This window comes from Chiloscyllium plagiosum, chromosome 1 (genome assembly GCF_004010195.1).
Source record: "Chiloscyllium plagiosum isolate BGI_BamShark_2017 chromosome 1, ASM401019v2, whole genome shotgun sequence".
NCBI lineage: Eukaryota > Metazoa > Chordata > Chondrichthyes > Orectolobiformes > Hemiscylliidae > Chiloscyllium > Chiloscyllium plagiosum.
In genome coordinates this window covers 154132114-154150242 of record NC_057710.1, presented here as the reverse complement: position 1 = coordinate 154150242, position 18129 = coordinate 154132114, and the positions used below count along the sequence as shown (strand labels likewise).

The 18129-nt window shown below is 39.1% G+C and overlaps 1 protein-coding gene across 4 annotated transcripts in view; it reads left to right on the top strand.

Moving 5' to 3' along the window:
* gatb (glutamyl-tRNA(Gln) amidotransferase, subunit B) overlaps positions 1-18129 on the top strand; it is a 71812-nt gene that overhangs the window by 6985 nt on the left and 46698 nt on the right. For 3 of the 4 annotated variants that reach the window (XM_043699738.1, XM_043699762.1, XM_043699747.1), the window contains 5 exons: positions 647-760; positions 2584-2782; positions 3146-3268; positions 11486-11599; positions 11873-11957. In XM_043699738.1, coding sequence (XP_043555673.1) covers positions 647-760; positions 2584-2782; positions 3146-3268; positions 11486-11599; positions 11873-11957 — 635 coding nt within the window. The remainder of the gene's footprint in view (positions 1-646; positions 761-2583; positions 2783-3145; positions 3269-11485; positions 11600-11872; positions 11958-18129) is intronic. The other variant, XM_043699751.1, reaches the window with a different exon arrangement.

The following is an 18129-nucleotide window of genomic DNA, read 5'->3' as shown; positions in this document are numbered from 1 at the left end:
CAGGTGGGACTAGATTGGGTTGGGATATCTGGTCGGCATGGACAGATTGGACCCAAGGGTCTGTTTCCATGCTGTACATCTCTATGACTCTGAATGTCCATTACCAACAATTTGCCCTGCTTTGAGTCTTCTAGCTTATTTTTGTAGGAACAATTGACCTGCTCTGACTGAGTGTTATTAGTTTATATTTATTAGTTCATTGCTTCTTGCCACACTTAAATGCCAGACTTTGCATAGTGCAGCCATTGAAGTTGAGTAATTTTCTTTAAGCTTGTCCATTCTGTTTTCTTTTTTAATGATTTTAGCAGAAGTGAAATTTACATCATGTTGATTTTGTCTAAATTCATTCCACATTTAGCAGTGCAAGCAGTTGCATGTAACCTTCATTGACTTATAATTTCAGTACAACTTTATAGGCACCCACATTAATTTCATTGTAAATAACCTTGCAGTGTTGTGCTGTGAAGATTTGTGCTATCAACCATGCTGACAAAATAGAATTAGAACTTAATACAGATTGGAGACGTTAGTTGAGCAGAAATTATGCGATTTCTTCAATTGGTCAGAACATGTTTGTGAATTGAATGTCTTTCATAGTGTTAATCTGTATGTTTACAATATAATTATATTTCTTCATCCTCAAAAGGTTCTTAACAAACACTGTGTCGAAGCAGCTGTGATGACTGGTTTAGCCCTAAACTGTACCATTAATAAGAAATCCATGTTTGACAGAAAGCACTATTTCTACGCTGACTTGCCGGTGAGCTTGTGCATAGTATCAAGTGACTTCTGTTAAGTAGTTAATTTTTTTTGATGTATCAAGTGCCCTTTTGATTCTAAATATTTTTAAAACATTTTTAATACGTGACTTATGGGTAAAGAACTTTTGAGAAATAGACCACTATGTCCCTCAAGCACACTATGTCGTTCAGTAAGATGCTGGCTGATCTGTTTGCGATTTAGGTTTTCCACATTTCCATCTACCCTAATAACCCTTGAGTCCCTTGCCTAACAAGAATCCACCTACCTCTGCCCAAAATTAAAATTGCCTCCACTGCCTTCTGAGGCTGAGAGTTCCAAAGTTAAGCGAACACCTGGTTGCAAATGATATCTTTATTTTTGACATTAAATATGAACCTTAAATAACAAATTCTTGTTGCTCATGAAATGACTTTGCTGTATCTTGATCTTCAATTTTGTCACTTGCCTTTCCATTTATATTGAAGTTGGGACACTGTTTCAGGCTCAAGTTTTCTTCCTTTTGCAAACAATGGTATTGACGCCAGTTTGAAGGCCAATATCATTCTTACCAAGATCAATTATTGCAGCAAGGTCAAGGCATCAGACCTCTTGCAACAATCCTGTTTAATCTGTGCAATCTTCTGGACTGATTTTGCTTGTTTGTCTGAAGGGGTCAGAGAGGAACTTGAGTATTTTATTCCTCTTTATAATATGAAGATGCATCACTGTGTTCCCTTCTGATTGTTGGAAGCATGCAATATTGGGATGCAAGTACTATCTCCAAATATCCCAATATATTCATATGCTTTTACAAACTACACCCAGTCTCTCCCAGATTTCATAAACTTGTATAAATGGGAAGTGGTAGACGTAGTGCTAATATCACTGGGTATCTAGAACCCTATAATAATATTCAAATTCCACTCCCCTACTCTACTATTATGCATTTAGCCCCGTCTTATTTTCCCAACCTACACATCTCTGAACACTGGTCAATTTAGCATGGCCAATTCACCTAATGTGCACATATTTGGATTGCTGAAGTTTGAATTCAATAAAACGCTCACTTAATGATGATTTATGTAACCACTATTGATATAACAATCTCTGATTCACAAATCCCCTTCAAAAAGGGGAATCTGCCATCCATCCTTCCGCTGTCTAACTGACATGTGACTTCAGATTCACAGCAATAGTTGACTCTTGGCCACCCTCTGAGAAGCAAGGATATGTACAATAAACATTAGCCTAGCCAGCAACGCCCATATCATATGAACAAAAAACAATTCCCACACTGCCAACCATTCTAGCTTTTGTCCAGTTAGCAGGAGGCATACAGGAGTAGCCGGGGAGAGACTCATTGCAATCCAAAGAGTTGTTGAACTGCAGTTGAAAAATAAATTGGGTGCAAGTTTGTACCTGAATGTTTGGGTTCAACTGATTCTATTGTGCTCCACCCATCCTTCACTCCCTATTTAATTCCATCTCTATGCCTTTAGCTGTCTTTTTATTTGAATCCTATAAGTGCCGCTTTAGTTGCTTTACTATAATTTGTTTTTAGTTTCTATTGTATTACTACCACGACACACTTGCAAAGTAAATGTATCATGTAATTTATTTTACCACTCTACGTCCAGCAGTTTAATAATGTAAATTTATTGAGAGGAGCTAAGTTAAATGCAGGTTTTCTTTAAAAAAAACCTGTTGAATTATTCTGTTCTAATTATCAACACATCCCAAAGAAAATACTAAAGATTTATGGCAGTTAAATGTCTGACTTTTGGTTCATGTAAAGAATCTTGTGCAAAGATTTTGAGAAGTGTTTTTTGTTATACCTGGTAGGTTGGCTATCAGATTACGCAGCAGAGATGTCCAATTGCCATTAATGGAAATCTTGCATATAGTCTTTATGTTGGGAGAAACAGAAACCATATGATTCCTAAATTGGTGAGAATCCAACAAATCCAACTGGAGCAGGATAGTGGCAGAAGTCTTCATGATGATGCAAGAACTCAAACATTGATTGATTTAAATAGGGCTGGTAAGTATGAAAATTGGCATTTTACTTTTTTTTTGTGTGTGCAAATATGAAGTTTATAAGATTGTGTGTTAAGTTGTCTATTAATGTTTAGGTAAAATGGAGTTATGTAAACTGTGAATACTGCCCTGCTTGACCGAGCAGCTTGGTTGCTTTGGGGCCAAGAAGGCCCTGATTAAGAGATTTGCCAAGCAAAGTCCAGTGTTCTTTGAATGCAAAGTGCTTTAGGATCATCTGATAATATAATGAGGCATTATATAAATGCAAGTTATTTCATTTTTCCCAATCCAACTCTCTCCTCTCTGCACAAACATTTTGACAAAAAGAAAAGTGCAATTTTGTTTACTAGATATTATTTGATTTCAGGGATTGGTTTGATGGAGATTGTTATGGAGCCAGATATGTGTTGTGGTGATGAAGCAGCAGCAGCAGTTCGGGAACTCCAACTTATCCTACAAACACTTGGTACATGTCATGGAAATATGGCAGGTAAAGATGATGTTTTATAATTCTGAAATAGCTTGCATCAGGATATTAAAAGTGACATTAAGTGTTAACGTCATTGTTACATAACAGCAATTTTGGCGAGAAGAAAATTAGTTAGTATTAGTTATTGAGAAATGTGCAGACATTTGTAAAGCATGCTGACTTGTCAGCTTTAACAAAGATAGGGAATAAATAAATTAAATATGAGAAACTGTGTATATTGTTACTTTGTATCAGTAGAAGTAGAATATCTAAGGAAGCTTACATTTTATAAACATGAACTTGATCACTCCCTGCCAAGAATGCAGACCACTGTGTAGATCTAGTTATAGAGTTGGCTACACTGCTAAAATCCATTATCTAAGTGGTCATCTTTAGTTGCCAAACAGTGAATGTTAGTAACCTATTCAGCAGTGAAAGACATCACAATCAGAATTGATCTTGACTGAGCCATATGTACTGTGTAACTTTGGCCTGAAACTGTAAGAAGCAATTGCATCCAGTTTTTGATTCTATACCTAAAGAACTTAGAATCCCGACAATGTGGAATTCAGTCCATTGTGTCTGCACTGACCCTTCGAAGAGCATCCTGCCAAGGCCTAGCCCCAGCCCCAGCCCCAGCCCCCTATCGTATCCCACAAATCCCACATTTACCATGTTTGATCCACCTAGCCGACACATTCCTGAATACACCTTGGACAATTTCAGCATAGCGAATCCACTTAACTTGCACATAGAGTAACAGATCCTTCGGTCCAACTTGTCCATGCCAACCAAATATCTTAAATTAATCTAGTCCCATTTGCTAGCACTTGGCCCATATTCTTCTAAACCCTTCCAGATGCCAATTAACTTTTCTCCCCTCTCACGCTAAACCTATGCCCTCTAGTTCTGGACTCCCCACACCCAGTGAAGTCTGTTTACCTATCCATGTCCCTCATGATTTTATAAACCTCTATAAAGGTCACCCTTATGTAGGGGGAACAGCCTATTCACCCTCTCCCTGTAGCTCAAACCCTCCAACTCTGGTAACATCCTTGTAAATCTTTCTAGTTCTGGACTCCCCACACCCAGTGAAGAGACCTTGTCTGTTTACCTATCCATGTCCCTCATGATTTTATAAACCTCTATAAGGTCACCCTTATGTAGGGGGAACAGCCTATTCACCCTCTCCCTGTAGCTCAAACCCTCCAACTCTGGTAACATCCTTGTAAATCTTTTTTGAATCCTTTCAAGTTTCACAACATCGTTTGATAGGAGGGAGACCAGAATTGCAAACAGTATTCCAAAAGTGGATCACCCAATGTCCTCTACAACCACAATATGACTTCCCAACTCCTATACTCGATGCTTTGACAAATAAACGAAAGCATATCAAACGCCTTCTTCACTATCCAATCTACCTTCAACTCCGCTTTGGACTGTGGGAAGAAACTGGACCACAGGAAGGAAACCCATGCAGACACAGGGAGGATACAGACAGTTGCCCAAGGCTAGAATTGAACCCAGTTCCTGGCATTGTGAGGCATCAGTGCTAACCACAGATAATATGCCACCCTTTCTTGCATTCACTTTTATTATAAAGGGTGCAACAAAATTTCAGGTGATTGATTCTTGAGAGAAGAGAATTTGTTTTGAGGAGAGATTGAGTAGAATATTTTCTTTCTTATGTTTAGAAGAATGAGAGATTATTTCAGTGAAACATGAATGAATCTGAGATGATTAATCCGCAATTAAGATCCAAAGTATCAGGATAAACTGTTAACCATTTAGTACCTGAACTGAGATGAAAAACTTCTGTTTTCAAAAGCTGTGAAACTTTTGAATTTCCTATCTCTGTGAATGAAGGATTTGTAGTTATTAATTATAGTGAATACTGAGAAATGTTTGGAGTCAAAGTGAATTTATAGGAGTTGGGATGTCATGTTGTGGCTGTACAGGACATTGGTTAGGCCACTTTTGAATACTGCATTCAATTCTGATCTCCCTGCTATAGGAAAAATGTTGTTAAACTTAAAAGGGTACAGAAAAGGATGTTAGCAGAGTTGGAGGGCTTGCGTTATAGGGAGATGTTGATTTGATTGGAGCTATTTTTCCTGGAGAGTTGGAGGCTGAAGGGTGATCTTAGAAGTTTATAAAGTCATGACAGGCATGGATATGGTGAATAGCCGAGGTCTTTTTAGCCAAGTGACTCCAGAGCTAGAGGTTTAAGTTGAGAGGGGAAAGATTTAAAAGGGACCTAAAGGGTAATGTTTTCACACAGAAAAGTGGAGAGTTAGCTGCCAGATGATGAAGTAGTGGAACCTTATACAATTACAACACTATCTGGATGAGCCTATAAATAGGAAGGATTTGAAGGGATATGGACCAAATGACAGGAAATGGGACGAGATTAATTTAGGATAACTGGTCAGAATGGATGAGTTGGAGCGGAGGATCTGTTTCCACACTGTACAATTCTTATTACTGTAAGTGATATGAGAATAGGTTGGGTCGGTGAAGTTATCCTACTTTTGGGGTTCAAAATAAAAGAAAAAATACAGTTTCCAGTGTATAAAATTAATAAAAAGTTCAAGTGAATGAACAAACATTTTCCAGTTGTTATTCATTCACATGATACAAGCAGAGCAGAATGCCCAGATTTATAACCTCTCCTCATGCTTTGTACAATTCCGAGGTTTTACCACTATCTTTAAATATAATATCAGTTTGAAGTTGGGAGGCAATAACTTGTTCGTTTAAACAACTTGTAATTTTATTTACATTTTCAAATACATTAAGATAGTTTTTTTTTTAAATGGGGAGAGCATCGGTGATGTTGCATTAATACCACTGGACCAATAATGTAGAGGTCCGGGACCTCTGGTTCAAATCGCAGGTGGTGGAATTTAAATTAATAAATAAAGTATAAAGTTCATCCAAGTAATGATGCCATGAAGCTACTATTGATGGCTATAAAAGCCCATTGGTTCTAATTTCCTTTAGGAAAGGAAATCTACTATCCTTATCTGGTCTGGCCTTTATATGACTTCAGATCCATTGTAGTGTAGTTGACTCCTAGCTGCCTTCTAAATGGAGCTGGCCCTCAAATGCTAGAATTATCAATGAAAGAAGAGTAAAGAAAATCACCCAAATCAAACCCAGTGTGCTAGTAATCCGATGAGGGGCAATCAACATTTAAAGAATGCAATTAACTGACAACTATGCCACAAGATTTCTCTATTTTGAACGAATACTCTTTTGCAAAGAACATTAATTAAACAAAGTTAACATCAAGAAGTGAATACTACAGTTTGTAACGATGTGAATTGTGACCACAACTACATTTTATTTTGGCCTCACCCATCCCTCCTATCATGCCAACTGTCATGGTGAGCTGCATTTTGACCACTTGGAGATTAACCTAAACGTTTGCCTCAGATTTCACTTCAGAGTTCCAGCTAAGATTCTATGGGCTTTTCATTTAGCTTTTTGGCTAGACAGCCACCCACTTATACTTTACATGACTCTTAACTGTGGCTGCCATGACTCCTTGTTTGAGTTGCTGACAAATATCCAAAAGTATAGGCCTTTGGTAAGAGTAAGTAAGGATGCACTCTGTGGACTACTCAACTTGATATTTTGTGCAGATGCCTCCTCTTTCCATGGAGATATAATTCACTGCAAAGACTTGAGGTATAATAGTGGAGTCTGTTTCAAACAGCTATCTTTTTCCAAGGGTGCAAAGTGCTTCTGGAAATGTGAAATTTTGTCAACACATTTTTCTGTTGCTTCTGCAAAGTTGTCCTCTTTGTGGATAACACCTGTGGCTCAGTATCTAAGTACAACTGAGCAAAGCTTGGAGTATCTTGTATATTCCATGAGAAAAACTCCATTGATACCCCTGTCTTCAACATCTGCTTCTTGTTTACAAAGTGCACTTGATATGTGATAATCTTGCTATTTCACTTGGGAACATGAGACGTGTGAATCTGCACAGGTGGAGGGTGTATATGTGTCACCATGGGAAAGGATTCACTGTCTTTGGGCAGATGTTACATTTCAATTAATGCTAAACAGGAAAATGACGAGTGATTGCTAAATGTTTTGTACTGGTCCAATATATAATTTTGCTACCAATTATTAGATCCCTACTTCTGCATTGCCAGTGTTCTTTGCCCTCTTCTAATCTGTGATCTTCATGGCTGCTAATATTGCTTCTGTCACTCAGGGTGTCTACTCCTTGTACCTTGTTTCTCTGGAGTTCTGTACGTTTTTCTCCTGCAAGGAGAGGAGGCAAAGTTATGAATGTGATACGTGGATTATGTGGAGAACAGGGAATGGTAACATTGGTGGAGGGTGACTGAGGGATGTATTTCAGATGGCAGTAAGTTGAGATTGGTTCTTCAAATGGGAATGTGAGGAAGTACTTTGAGAGAACTGACTTGAGCCATTAAGTGTGCTCATGAGTGCTGCACAGAAGATGTCAGTATATGTTGGTACCTCAGGGTTATACCAGTCATTTTACTGTCTTTGTTGGGTAATCTTATGACACTGAATTCAGCTGCAAAGGACTACACATAGAATCCCTGCAGTGTGGAAGTAGGTCCTTCAGTCCAACAACTCCACACTGACCCTCCAAAGAGTAACCCACCTAGACCCATTCCCCTACCTTATTATCCTGTATTTACCCCTGACTTATGCACCTAACCTATACATCCCTGAACACTATGGGGTATTTAGCATGGTCACTTTATCTAATCTACACATTTTTGGATTTTGGGAGGAAACCCATGCAGACACTGGGAGAATATGCAAACTCCACACACAGTTGCCCGAAGTTGGAATCAAACCTGGATCTCTGGTGCTGTGAGGCAGCAGTGCTAACCACTGAGCCACCTCTGCCCCATCTGCCATTCACTTTGTCTGGCATCTCCAACGATGCGAGGTGACCTCTTGGCAAGTTCACAGGGAACAGTATTCCTCCATAGCAGCCTGCTGGCTGTAAGAGCCACACAAGTTTGTCCCCAGAGAGGTCCATGAACAGTGAATTATACCTTGTTTAGGCTATTTTTAGTTTTTTTTGAGTATTCCAAATTAGAAATAACTAGCAATATGTCAGTTTTGAAGTTACTGAGTAAAATGTGATGCAGTTATTAGCTAGTGCTTAAATGCAAAGTTTGAAAGTGGGTACAGATAAAAGATAACAAGATAGTGCGAACAGTTTGTCATCGTTGCAGGCCTGGCTTTCTTGAAGATTTCTCTTTCTGAGGTAAAGAGTTTGAAAACTTGAAGTCACAAATCAACACCTACGTTGGTTCTGGAGTCGAATAGCTTGAGGCTTCTTCCACAAGTGGACTTAACAAAAAGCAGTTTCTATGAAATTCCTTTCTTTCACTTTTACAGTACTGCAGACTGTGACACTTGGTGACCTGTGTTGGCACAACAATCATTTAGCTGGTCTCCCTTCTCTTTCCCCACTGAGAATACTGTCTCTCTCTGTCTGTGTCTGTCTCTCTGTCTGTGTCTGTCTCTCTGTCTGTGTCTGATTCTCATGGTGTGTCTTATGATGTCTGTGAGCCTCTTGTAGTCTAACAAAATGGAAATCACAGCTGCCAGAGCTACTTTCCTAACTTTGAATCATTGTTTCATGAAACAAAATAAATCATGTTAGAATTCCTTGTGTCTGCATTGATTTAAGGAGGTCAGCTAGCTGGACCTCATAGAATATGAGTTTGCTGAATAGACTAGATTAACAGCCTCAATTGGGGAGCCCTGGCTGACATAAAAAAGGTTGAATGTCAGAGATACTGACACTCTGGTGCCTGACTCTGTATGAGGCAGAATCAGTGAATGACTGTTCATGAGTAAGTAAAGAGTGACTTGGTGATGGTCTCTGTGGAGCTATTTTGGCATCATTCCAGCTTCCTGTTTTCTCAGAACATTTGAATTTTCATATTTTTACAAGGACCCATTGTGGTTTCTGAGGCACAATCAAATCATAAGTGTCTCCATTTGCGATTGATGTTAAAATAGTGCATCAGTGTGTCCGGTTTCTTGATGTAGTGAATTGACAAGTAGTTATGTGACTTCGGGGAGTCACTTTTTGAAATTTTACATCCACTTCAAAGATAGATTAGCCTTCTTTACAAAGTATATATACAGCCATTCTGACCCATGTCCCTTTAAACAGAAGTCTTTCCACTGACCAGTGTTTGACATCCTTATGTACATACTTTGACCATTAAAGCTGGAAGTGGGATGCTAATGTAGTAGCTGAGTTAATGATCACCACAAAGCCTGCCTTAGTCAGAGTCCGATTCCCATCTTGTTGCCGGCACACTCTTCCTTCTCTGATTGTGACAGTTTCAGTGAAACTTGGCCTATTATTTCCAATTCTAAGTACCATGCCTTTCGACACATCTCATGTCTTAGACATCCAGAGAGGACAAAGCAAGCTTGATCACACTCCATTCCCCACTTAAATGTTCTCTGGCACAAAGTGGCAGCAGCCTACGTTGTCTATGATGCAGTGCAGCAATTTGCCAAAGCTCTTTCAGCAAACCTCCCAAACCCACATCTTTAGTTGTCTAAAAGAACAAAGACAGCAGATTCATGGAGACACCATTACCTGTAAGTTTTCGTTCAATTCCCAAACCATCCTGATTTGGAACTATACTGTCATTACTTCACTGCCACTGACACAAAATCCTAGATCTCCTTCCTAACAGCAACTCGTGTCCCTAAACTTGATGAGTTGTAACAATTCAAGTATGTAGTTCATTTCCAGCTTTACATGGACTATAAACTTGTCATTAATGACGATGTAATATGAACACAAAGAAATAGGCTGAGGAAGTATTTGAAATTATGCATAGTATTTGCAATTGCAGAAGAATATTGGAAGACTGTACTCTCAACAAGAAAGGGTTACACATATCAGTGTCAGAGTAAAAGTTGTGTGTTTAGTATTGGTTTGTAGAAAATTGCAAATGCTCTGGAGAGGAATACCATGGAGGGATTTGTAAATGAGGGCAAGGATTTTAAAATCAATGCACTTGGTAATAGCATATGCCTGCAGAAATTGTAACAACTTCTGTTTCGAGGAGATGCATTGTTGAGTTGTAAATGAATTAGAACATTTTTGATTGGAAGAGTTTTTTGAAAAGCAGGAATTTTAATTTCCAGTCTATTCTTCCATAGGATTAGGGAACTCATAAAGATGAGAATTGTGAGGAGAAGTTAAGGAAAGCTGCAGTACATTGCAAGTTGAATCAGAAATTAACAGCGCTTTGGTTTTAGGTGGAGAAGTATTTTACATCATGCATTATTTTCACAATCCTTCCTGTGTTTGTATATCAAAACTTAAACCACATAGTAAGAATAGCTATATTTCGTATTAAAGAACTTATATCTATTTTGTCCACTTTATGTAGTGGAAATAGCACTGCCTTTGTAATTGTTAAGCAAAATTCCATCTTGGTTGTTAATTTTCACTGCACATTAAAATTTCTTTTGACCTGACGTTGTCGATAGTTACATTTTGTCCAATAAGTTGAAAATTATTTCAAAGGGGATGTCTCAAACATATTTTTAATTTATTAATCTAAAAATTCCTAATGGCTTTGAACTTTTTTACTAATTAAATAAATAGAAAGTATACAATTTCTCTCACTTAATTAAGATTAGATTACTTAGTGTGGAAACAGGCCCTTCGGCCCAACAAGACCACACCGACCCGCCGAAGCGCAACCCACCCAGACCCATTCCCCTACATTTTACCCCTTCTGCTAACACTATGGGCAATTTAGCATGGCCAATTCACCTAACCTGCACATTTTTGGACAGTAGGAGGAAACCGGAGCACCCGGAGGAAACCCACGCAGACACGGGGAGAATGTGCAAACTTCACACAGTTAGTCGCTTGAGGCGGGAATTGAACCTGGGTCTCTGGCGCTGTGAGGCAGCTGTGCTAACCACTGTGCCACCGTGCTGCCCACAATTAAAATAATGATTCTAATTTATTATTCACCATGTGCAGTACAAGACTCAGATGAAAATCAGAAAGCATCCTTGGTGCTAGACCCTGCTTAGAAACATAGTTCTGGAGAATTTTACAATGATTGTTTGAATTTAATTTTAATGTATGTTTATTTTATAGTCTTACAACAATAAACTGATTATCTGCATTCTGTTTCACTAAAGGAAGATTATAGTCATGTCATGTTTTAATTTATGCAGAGGGACAGTTAAGAGTCGATGCCAACGTTTCTGTGCATCAACGTGACAGGCCATATGGTGTGAGGGCAGAAGTGAAGAATATTAACAGTCCCCGATTTTTGGCAAGAGCAATTGGTTTGTGAATGTCCTCCATCTGTCCTACTTTAAATGTTTAAACTGCATAGGATTGTGAGGCTTTTTTTTCCTCTTGATAGAGTTTCCAATTGAAGATCATTTCTCTAAACTCCATCAAAAAAAAGTTATTTTTCTTTGATTTTATGGACATAACTTGTTCTAAATGGAAAACATTGTTTTGAAATTATTTATTTGATGGAACTTAAAAAAAAATTGTTACAAAAATCATTGCTGTGATCATCTGGAATGTAATATTTGTTTTATTTATAACAGATTATGAAATTCAAAGACAGATTGACATCTTGGAGAATGGAGGAAAAATATTAAATGAGACCAGAGCGTTTGATTATAAAACCGGGTGAGAATTTATATTGGACTTTTTGCCCACTTTGTGAAAAAGGAGAATCTAAAATATTAAAATTCAGACTCTTCTTGACTTTGTGGACTAACATTTGCATTATTCTACTAAGTTGTTCTGATCAGAAAGTACTCTGCTTTGATAATGTACCTGTGTTGAATTGACTGTCTCACGAGCAATGCGGTGATATTTCAAATGACTTTAGAAACCTCAATCTTGGGAATGATCAGACAATAAACCCAGTTATGATCTCTGCCAATCTCTTTTGCAAAGTGTGCCTCTCTGGATATGAAGTGAGGATAGAGTTGAATAATGTTATGTTGGCCTTCGTTGGACAATGGCATTTGATATTAATTAAACAGGAGCAAGTCTTTGGTTTAGTGGTACCATATTGATCTTTCAGTTAGAGGGTAGAAGGTTTGAATTCTTGAGTCCATCCCAGTGAATGACTAGCAAATTAGAGATTATCTATTAGGTGTGGGTAGTGTCCCCTTATTGAATGGATTCTGGGAGCTCATAAACTTTTTTTGTACAGGACTAAGTACTGAATAATCTAATGTTAAGATGGTTACAGCTATGAAAGGAATTACTTGTGTCGCGGTCTATCAGACTTTCAACAAGCTGCTAATCCTTCCATTGACACATCCTTTTAAAAAGGAAGTGAACTAAGATATGAAATACTGGTTCCTGGAAGAATGCACCCACTTCAAATCTAACCCTTTTTCTTCCTCTCTACAGTTCTCATATTTGTTGGAATCCAATAGTTAATCTGTCCTGTATGTGTGTCTCACTTTCTTTCAACTCATGTAAATAGCTTCACTCTAATCCAACATCACAAACTGCTCAACCTACTGTCGCTAAAATCCTTGAGTGTTATCCTTCTTTGTCTTCCTCAATTTTTCCACCGCATTTTCTATGATCTGTCATGCCACCCTAATGGCAGTCATTCTTTAAATGTTGACTTCATATGACTGTATTTAGATATGTCAACTGCGAATTGCCTGAATCCAGTAGTGCATCTTTCTTTATAGCTCATCTTCCTGCCTGTGCATAATCAACTTTGAAATTTTCCACAAATCTGTCTTTGGCTAATTCCTATTGTTCATTAAGATGATATCATCTGAAAACATGATCTATTGAATTGCACAAAGTTCCGAGCGTTTGACAGTGTAGTTGTAGGGAGGGTCCATCCACTGACAGAGAATTTAGACTATTGGGCACAATTATAGTCATTCTGATTATGATTAATATTAATAGATTTTCAGATTCTAAGGGAATTGAATTATGGAAGTCAGGCAGAGCTATGAGATAAAGGATCAGAAATGATCTTATTAAATGACAGAGACCAATGTGGCTGTACAGACTGTTACAATTTCTTAGATTCTTGATGAATCAGCTTCAATATGAATACATTCAACTGCACATGGCCAACACTTCCCTCAATTCAGTACCATCAGAGTGTAGCCAAACTGTCTGTTCAATATAGTGCCATTGATTAAAATTATTTATCAACTGAACATTGAGTGAACCAAAGAAATTGTTTAAACCCTTGCTATGAACTTTTTTCATCTGAATCTCAATATCTGATTCTTATGTCTCCCCTCTCATTGTTACACTGTTGGTAATCATGCCTGTTAGCTGCTTGTCTCCACACTCTAGAAATTCACTCCCTAAATCTTGTGCCTATCAACTCACTTTCTTCCATTAAGACTGTTCTTGAAAACATGACCTCTTTTTTTTTTATAGATATTTTTATTAGAAATTTAACATTTTTACAAGTTTACAAAAATAAACAAAACTACAACCCCGCTCCTAAAGACAGAGGTAAAATCGAATAAGAAAACATGACCTCTTTAAGCTTTTGTTTGCCAATTCTAATTTCTTTTCCTTTGTCTTGGCATATTTAATTCTGTCTCTGGAATTCCTTAAGAGTGTTACTTTCTACATAAAAGGCACTATATAAATCCAAGCTGTTATGCATTATATATTATTAAAGATGGAATTGGTGAATATGATACAAAATCTTAACTGTCTATAAAAAGCATAGGGCAATGACTTGTTAATGATCATTTTGCAACTCAAGTTTTTTAAAATTTTACTCCTATCTGAAGAGGGGGAAGGGAGTAATGCATGTTTTTTATTCTCCTTTTTTGGACTATGGTAACCTTTTGATAGATACTCTCACACATTGCGATAGTGCACTCAGAATTTTGTAATTTAAATGAGCTGTGGCAGTGCATGCTGCTAGGCTATTTAACGGAAAACACTTGCAGCGAAGCACGAGCCTTCTCTGTTTTAATTATTATATCCTAATGTCATTTGTGATGTCCTTTCACTGTTGTAACTGAAATCGGCTAACTCAGCACAGATCATGAAGCACGTTTGGACTCTTCTAATGTATAAGACTCAGCTAGTCTTTGCATCAAATTGCTAAGCTATGACAGGAATCCATTTCTGTGATAAAGTGATATCTTTAGTTCTGCTGCAATTTTAAGTTAAATTTTATTAGCTTTCTTATGACTAGAACGTTCAGCACGTATTAAAAAGGTCAAGATCACAAAATAGTTAAGGATGAGGCAAGTCATTATTTAATTTTGGTTTATCCATTAAAAAAGATCAGAAGGTTCCTATTTTAGCACATGGTTTGCATGTTAAAATAGTCCAGGTTTCTTTGAAAGCATATTCCATGCATGGACCAGTCTTTGCATTAAACAATTATCTTGCTAAATTTATGTTTGTTTCTACACCTTTGACTTAATTAAAAGTAAAACTTTTATTCCCTTCTCCATTCCTTTTAATTATCATAGATATCGCAGATCAATCAGACCTATTGGCAACAGCCCAGCATCACCTGAGTAATCTCAACTCCAGTTTTTCTGAAAGTATTTATCATTTGGGGCTGGTATCCAACTTGGGAGAGCTACCCCACAGGCCATTCGAACAGAATGTAAAGTCCTCTAAGAATGACGTAGCCAAACTTTTCTATTGCTTTTCTTCTGAATATTTGAAATAATCATTCTGAATTTATTGTTCTGTGTCCATTTCTAGTCACAAGTCTGTTTGAGTTAATAAGAAACTGAATTCATATGAGAGATAAAGGCAGAGTGTTCAATACCTAGCATGGGCTAGATATTGAACCTGGTAATCTAAGTTGTTTTATTAATTTATTTGAGGAAACCATAAGAATGGGTGTCAAACTTGCATTGCCATTCACTTAGATTAGCACGGGGCGGCACGGTGGCACAGTGGTTAGCATGCTGCCTCACAGCACCAGCAACCCAGGTTCAATTCCCATCTCGGGTGACTGACTGTGTGGAGTTAGCACATTCTCCCCGTGTCTGCATGGGTTTCCTCCAGGTGCTCCGGTTTCCTCCCTCATTCCAAAAATGTGCAGGTTAGGTGAATTGGCCATGCTAAATTGCCCGTAGTGTTAGGTGAAGGGGTAAATGTAGGGGAATGGGTCTGGATGGGGTGCTCTTCGGAGGGTCGGTGTGGACTTGTTGGGCGGATAGGCCTGTTTCTAAAATATAGGGCAGCACTGTGGTACAGTGGTTAGCACTGCTGCCTCACAGCACCAGGATCCCAGGTTCGATTCCAGCCTCTGGTGACTGACTGTGTGGAGTTTGCACATTCTCCCCGTGTCTGCGTGGGTTTCATCCGGGTGCTCTGGTTTCCTCCCTCAGTCCAAAAGATGTGCAGGTTAGGTGAATTGATCATGCTCAGTTGCCCATAGTCAGGGGTGAATATGGGAAATGGATCTGGGTGGGTTACTCTTCGGTGGGTCAGTATGGACTTGTTGGGCCGAAGGGCCTGTTTCCATACTGTAAGGACTCTGATTAGATTAGATTAGATTAGATTAGTCTACCTCTGTACCACTGTGCTGATATACCTCCATATCTCTTGATGTCATTCATCTCCAGAAATCTTATCAGTTTCTGCCTTGTTAATGTTCCATGGTATCGAGGTAGGGAATTCCAAAGATTCATCAGAAAGAAATTCTCCCTTGATTTAGTCTTAAATGGCCTATCCCTTATTATGAGATTATATCCCCTGTCTGTAAAGCCACCAGCTAAACCAGCACAGAGTTTGTACCCTAATACCCATTGATTCCAGTTTTGCTAGGTCTCCTTGATGCTACACTTGGTTGAATGTGGCCTTGAAGTCAAGGGCTGTGACTTTCACCTCACCTCCGGAATTCATCTCTTTTGTCCATGTTTGAACTAAGGCTGTAATAAGGTCAGAAGTTGAGTGGCCCCGTGGAACCCAAACAGAGCATCACTTAACTGTTTATTACTGAGCAAGTACTGCTCTATAGCACGGCTGATGACACCTTCCATCACTTTATTGATAATTGAGAGGAGACTGATGGAGTAGTAATTGGCTGGTTTGGATTTGCCATGCTTTTTATGTACAGAACGTACATTGTCAGGTAGATGCCAGTGTTATAACTGTTCTGGAAGAGCTTCACTAGAGGAGCAGCAAGTTCTGAGCACAAGCCTTTAGTATTATTGCCAGAATGTTATCAGGGCCCATAGTCTTTGAGTATCCAATATCCCCTATCATTTCTTGATATCATGTGGAGTGAATCAAATTGACTAAAAACTGCTACAGCATCTGAAATGCTGGATATCACTGAAGGAAGTTAAGATGAGTCATTCACTCAATACTTCTGGCTGGAGATGACTGCAAAAGCTTTACCGTATCTTTTGCAGATTTGTTAGGCTCTTCCATCATTGAGGATGGGGATATTTGTGAAGTCTGGATCAGTGGTGCTGGAAGAGCACAGCAATTCAGGCAGCATCCGAGGACAGGCAAAATCGACGTTTCTGGCAAAAGCCCTTCATCAGGAATAAAGGCAGAGAGCCTGAAGCGTGGAGAGATAAGCTAGAGGAGGGTGGGGAGAGAGTGGCATAGACATAGAGTACAATAGGTCAGTGGGGGAGGAGAAGAGCTTCAGGGCAGAGGAAATGACCTGGGAGTTGCAGTGGGAGAGAGACTCCCTGTCTCTCCCCACCCCAACCCTCCTCTAGCTTATCTCTCCACGCTTCAGGCTCTCTGCCTTTATTCCTGATGAAGGGCTCTTGCCCGAAACGTCGATTTTGCCTGTCCTCGGATGCTGCCTGAATTGCTGTGCTCTTCCAGCACCACTGATCCAGAATCTGGTTTCCAGCATCTGCAGTCATTGTTTTTACCATATTTGTGGAGTCGCCTCCTCCAGTGAGAGTTTTAATTGTCCACTACCATTCATGACTGGACGTGACAGTACTGCAGAGCTTAGATCTGATCCATTGGTTGTGGGATTGCTTAGCTCTGTCAGTTACTTGCTGCTTGTGCTTTTGGCATTTAAATAGTCCTGTTTGGTAGCTTCACCAGATTGAACCTTGTTTTCAAGTATGACTGATGCTGCTTTTGGCATGCACTTCTCCATCCTCTTTTGAATCAGGGTTGTTCACTTGGCTGAATGGTAATTGTTGAGTAGGGGATATACCAAGCCATGAGATTGCAGTATGAATACAGGTCTGCTGCTGTTTATGGATGCCCAGTTTTCAGTTGGAAGGCCTGTTTGAAGTATGTCCTATTTAGCACAATGATAGTGCCACATGACATGATAGAGGTTATTCTCAATGTGAAGGTGGAACTTTATCCCCACAAGGACTGTGTTGTGTCACTTTTACTGATACTGTCCTGGACAGATAGAACATAGAACATAGAACAATACAGCACAGAACAGGCCCTTCGGCCCACGATGTTGTGCCGAACATTTGTCCTAGCTTAAGCACCCATCCATGTACCTATCCAATTGCCGCTTAAAGGTCACCAAAGATTCTGACTCTACCACTCCCACAGGCAGCGTATTCCATGCCCCCACCACTCTCTCTGGGTAAAGAACCCACTCCTGACATCTCCCCTATACCTTCCGCCCTTCACCTTAAATTTATGTCCCCTTGTAACACTCTGTTGTACCCGGGGAAAAAGTTTCTGACTGTCTACTCTATCTATTCCTCTGATCATCTTATAAACCTCTATCAAGTCACCCCTCATCCTTCGCCGTTCCAACGAGAAAAGGCCGAGAACTCTCAACCTATCCTCGTACGACTTCCTCTCCATTCCAGGCAACATCCTGGTAAATCTTCTCTGCACCCTCTCCAAAGCTTCCACATCCTTCCTATAG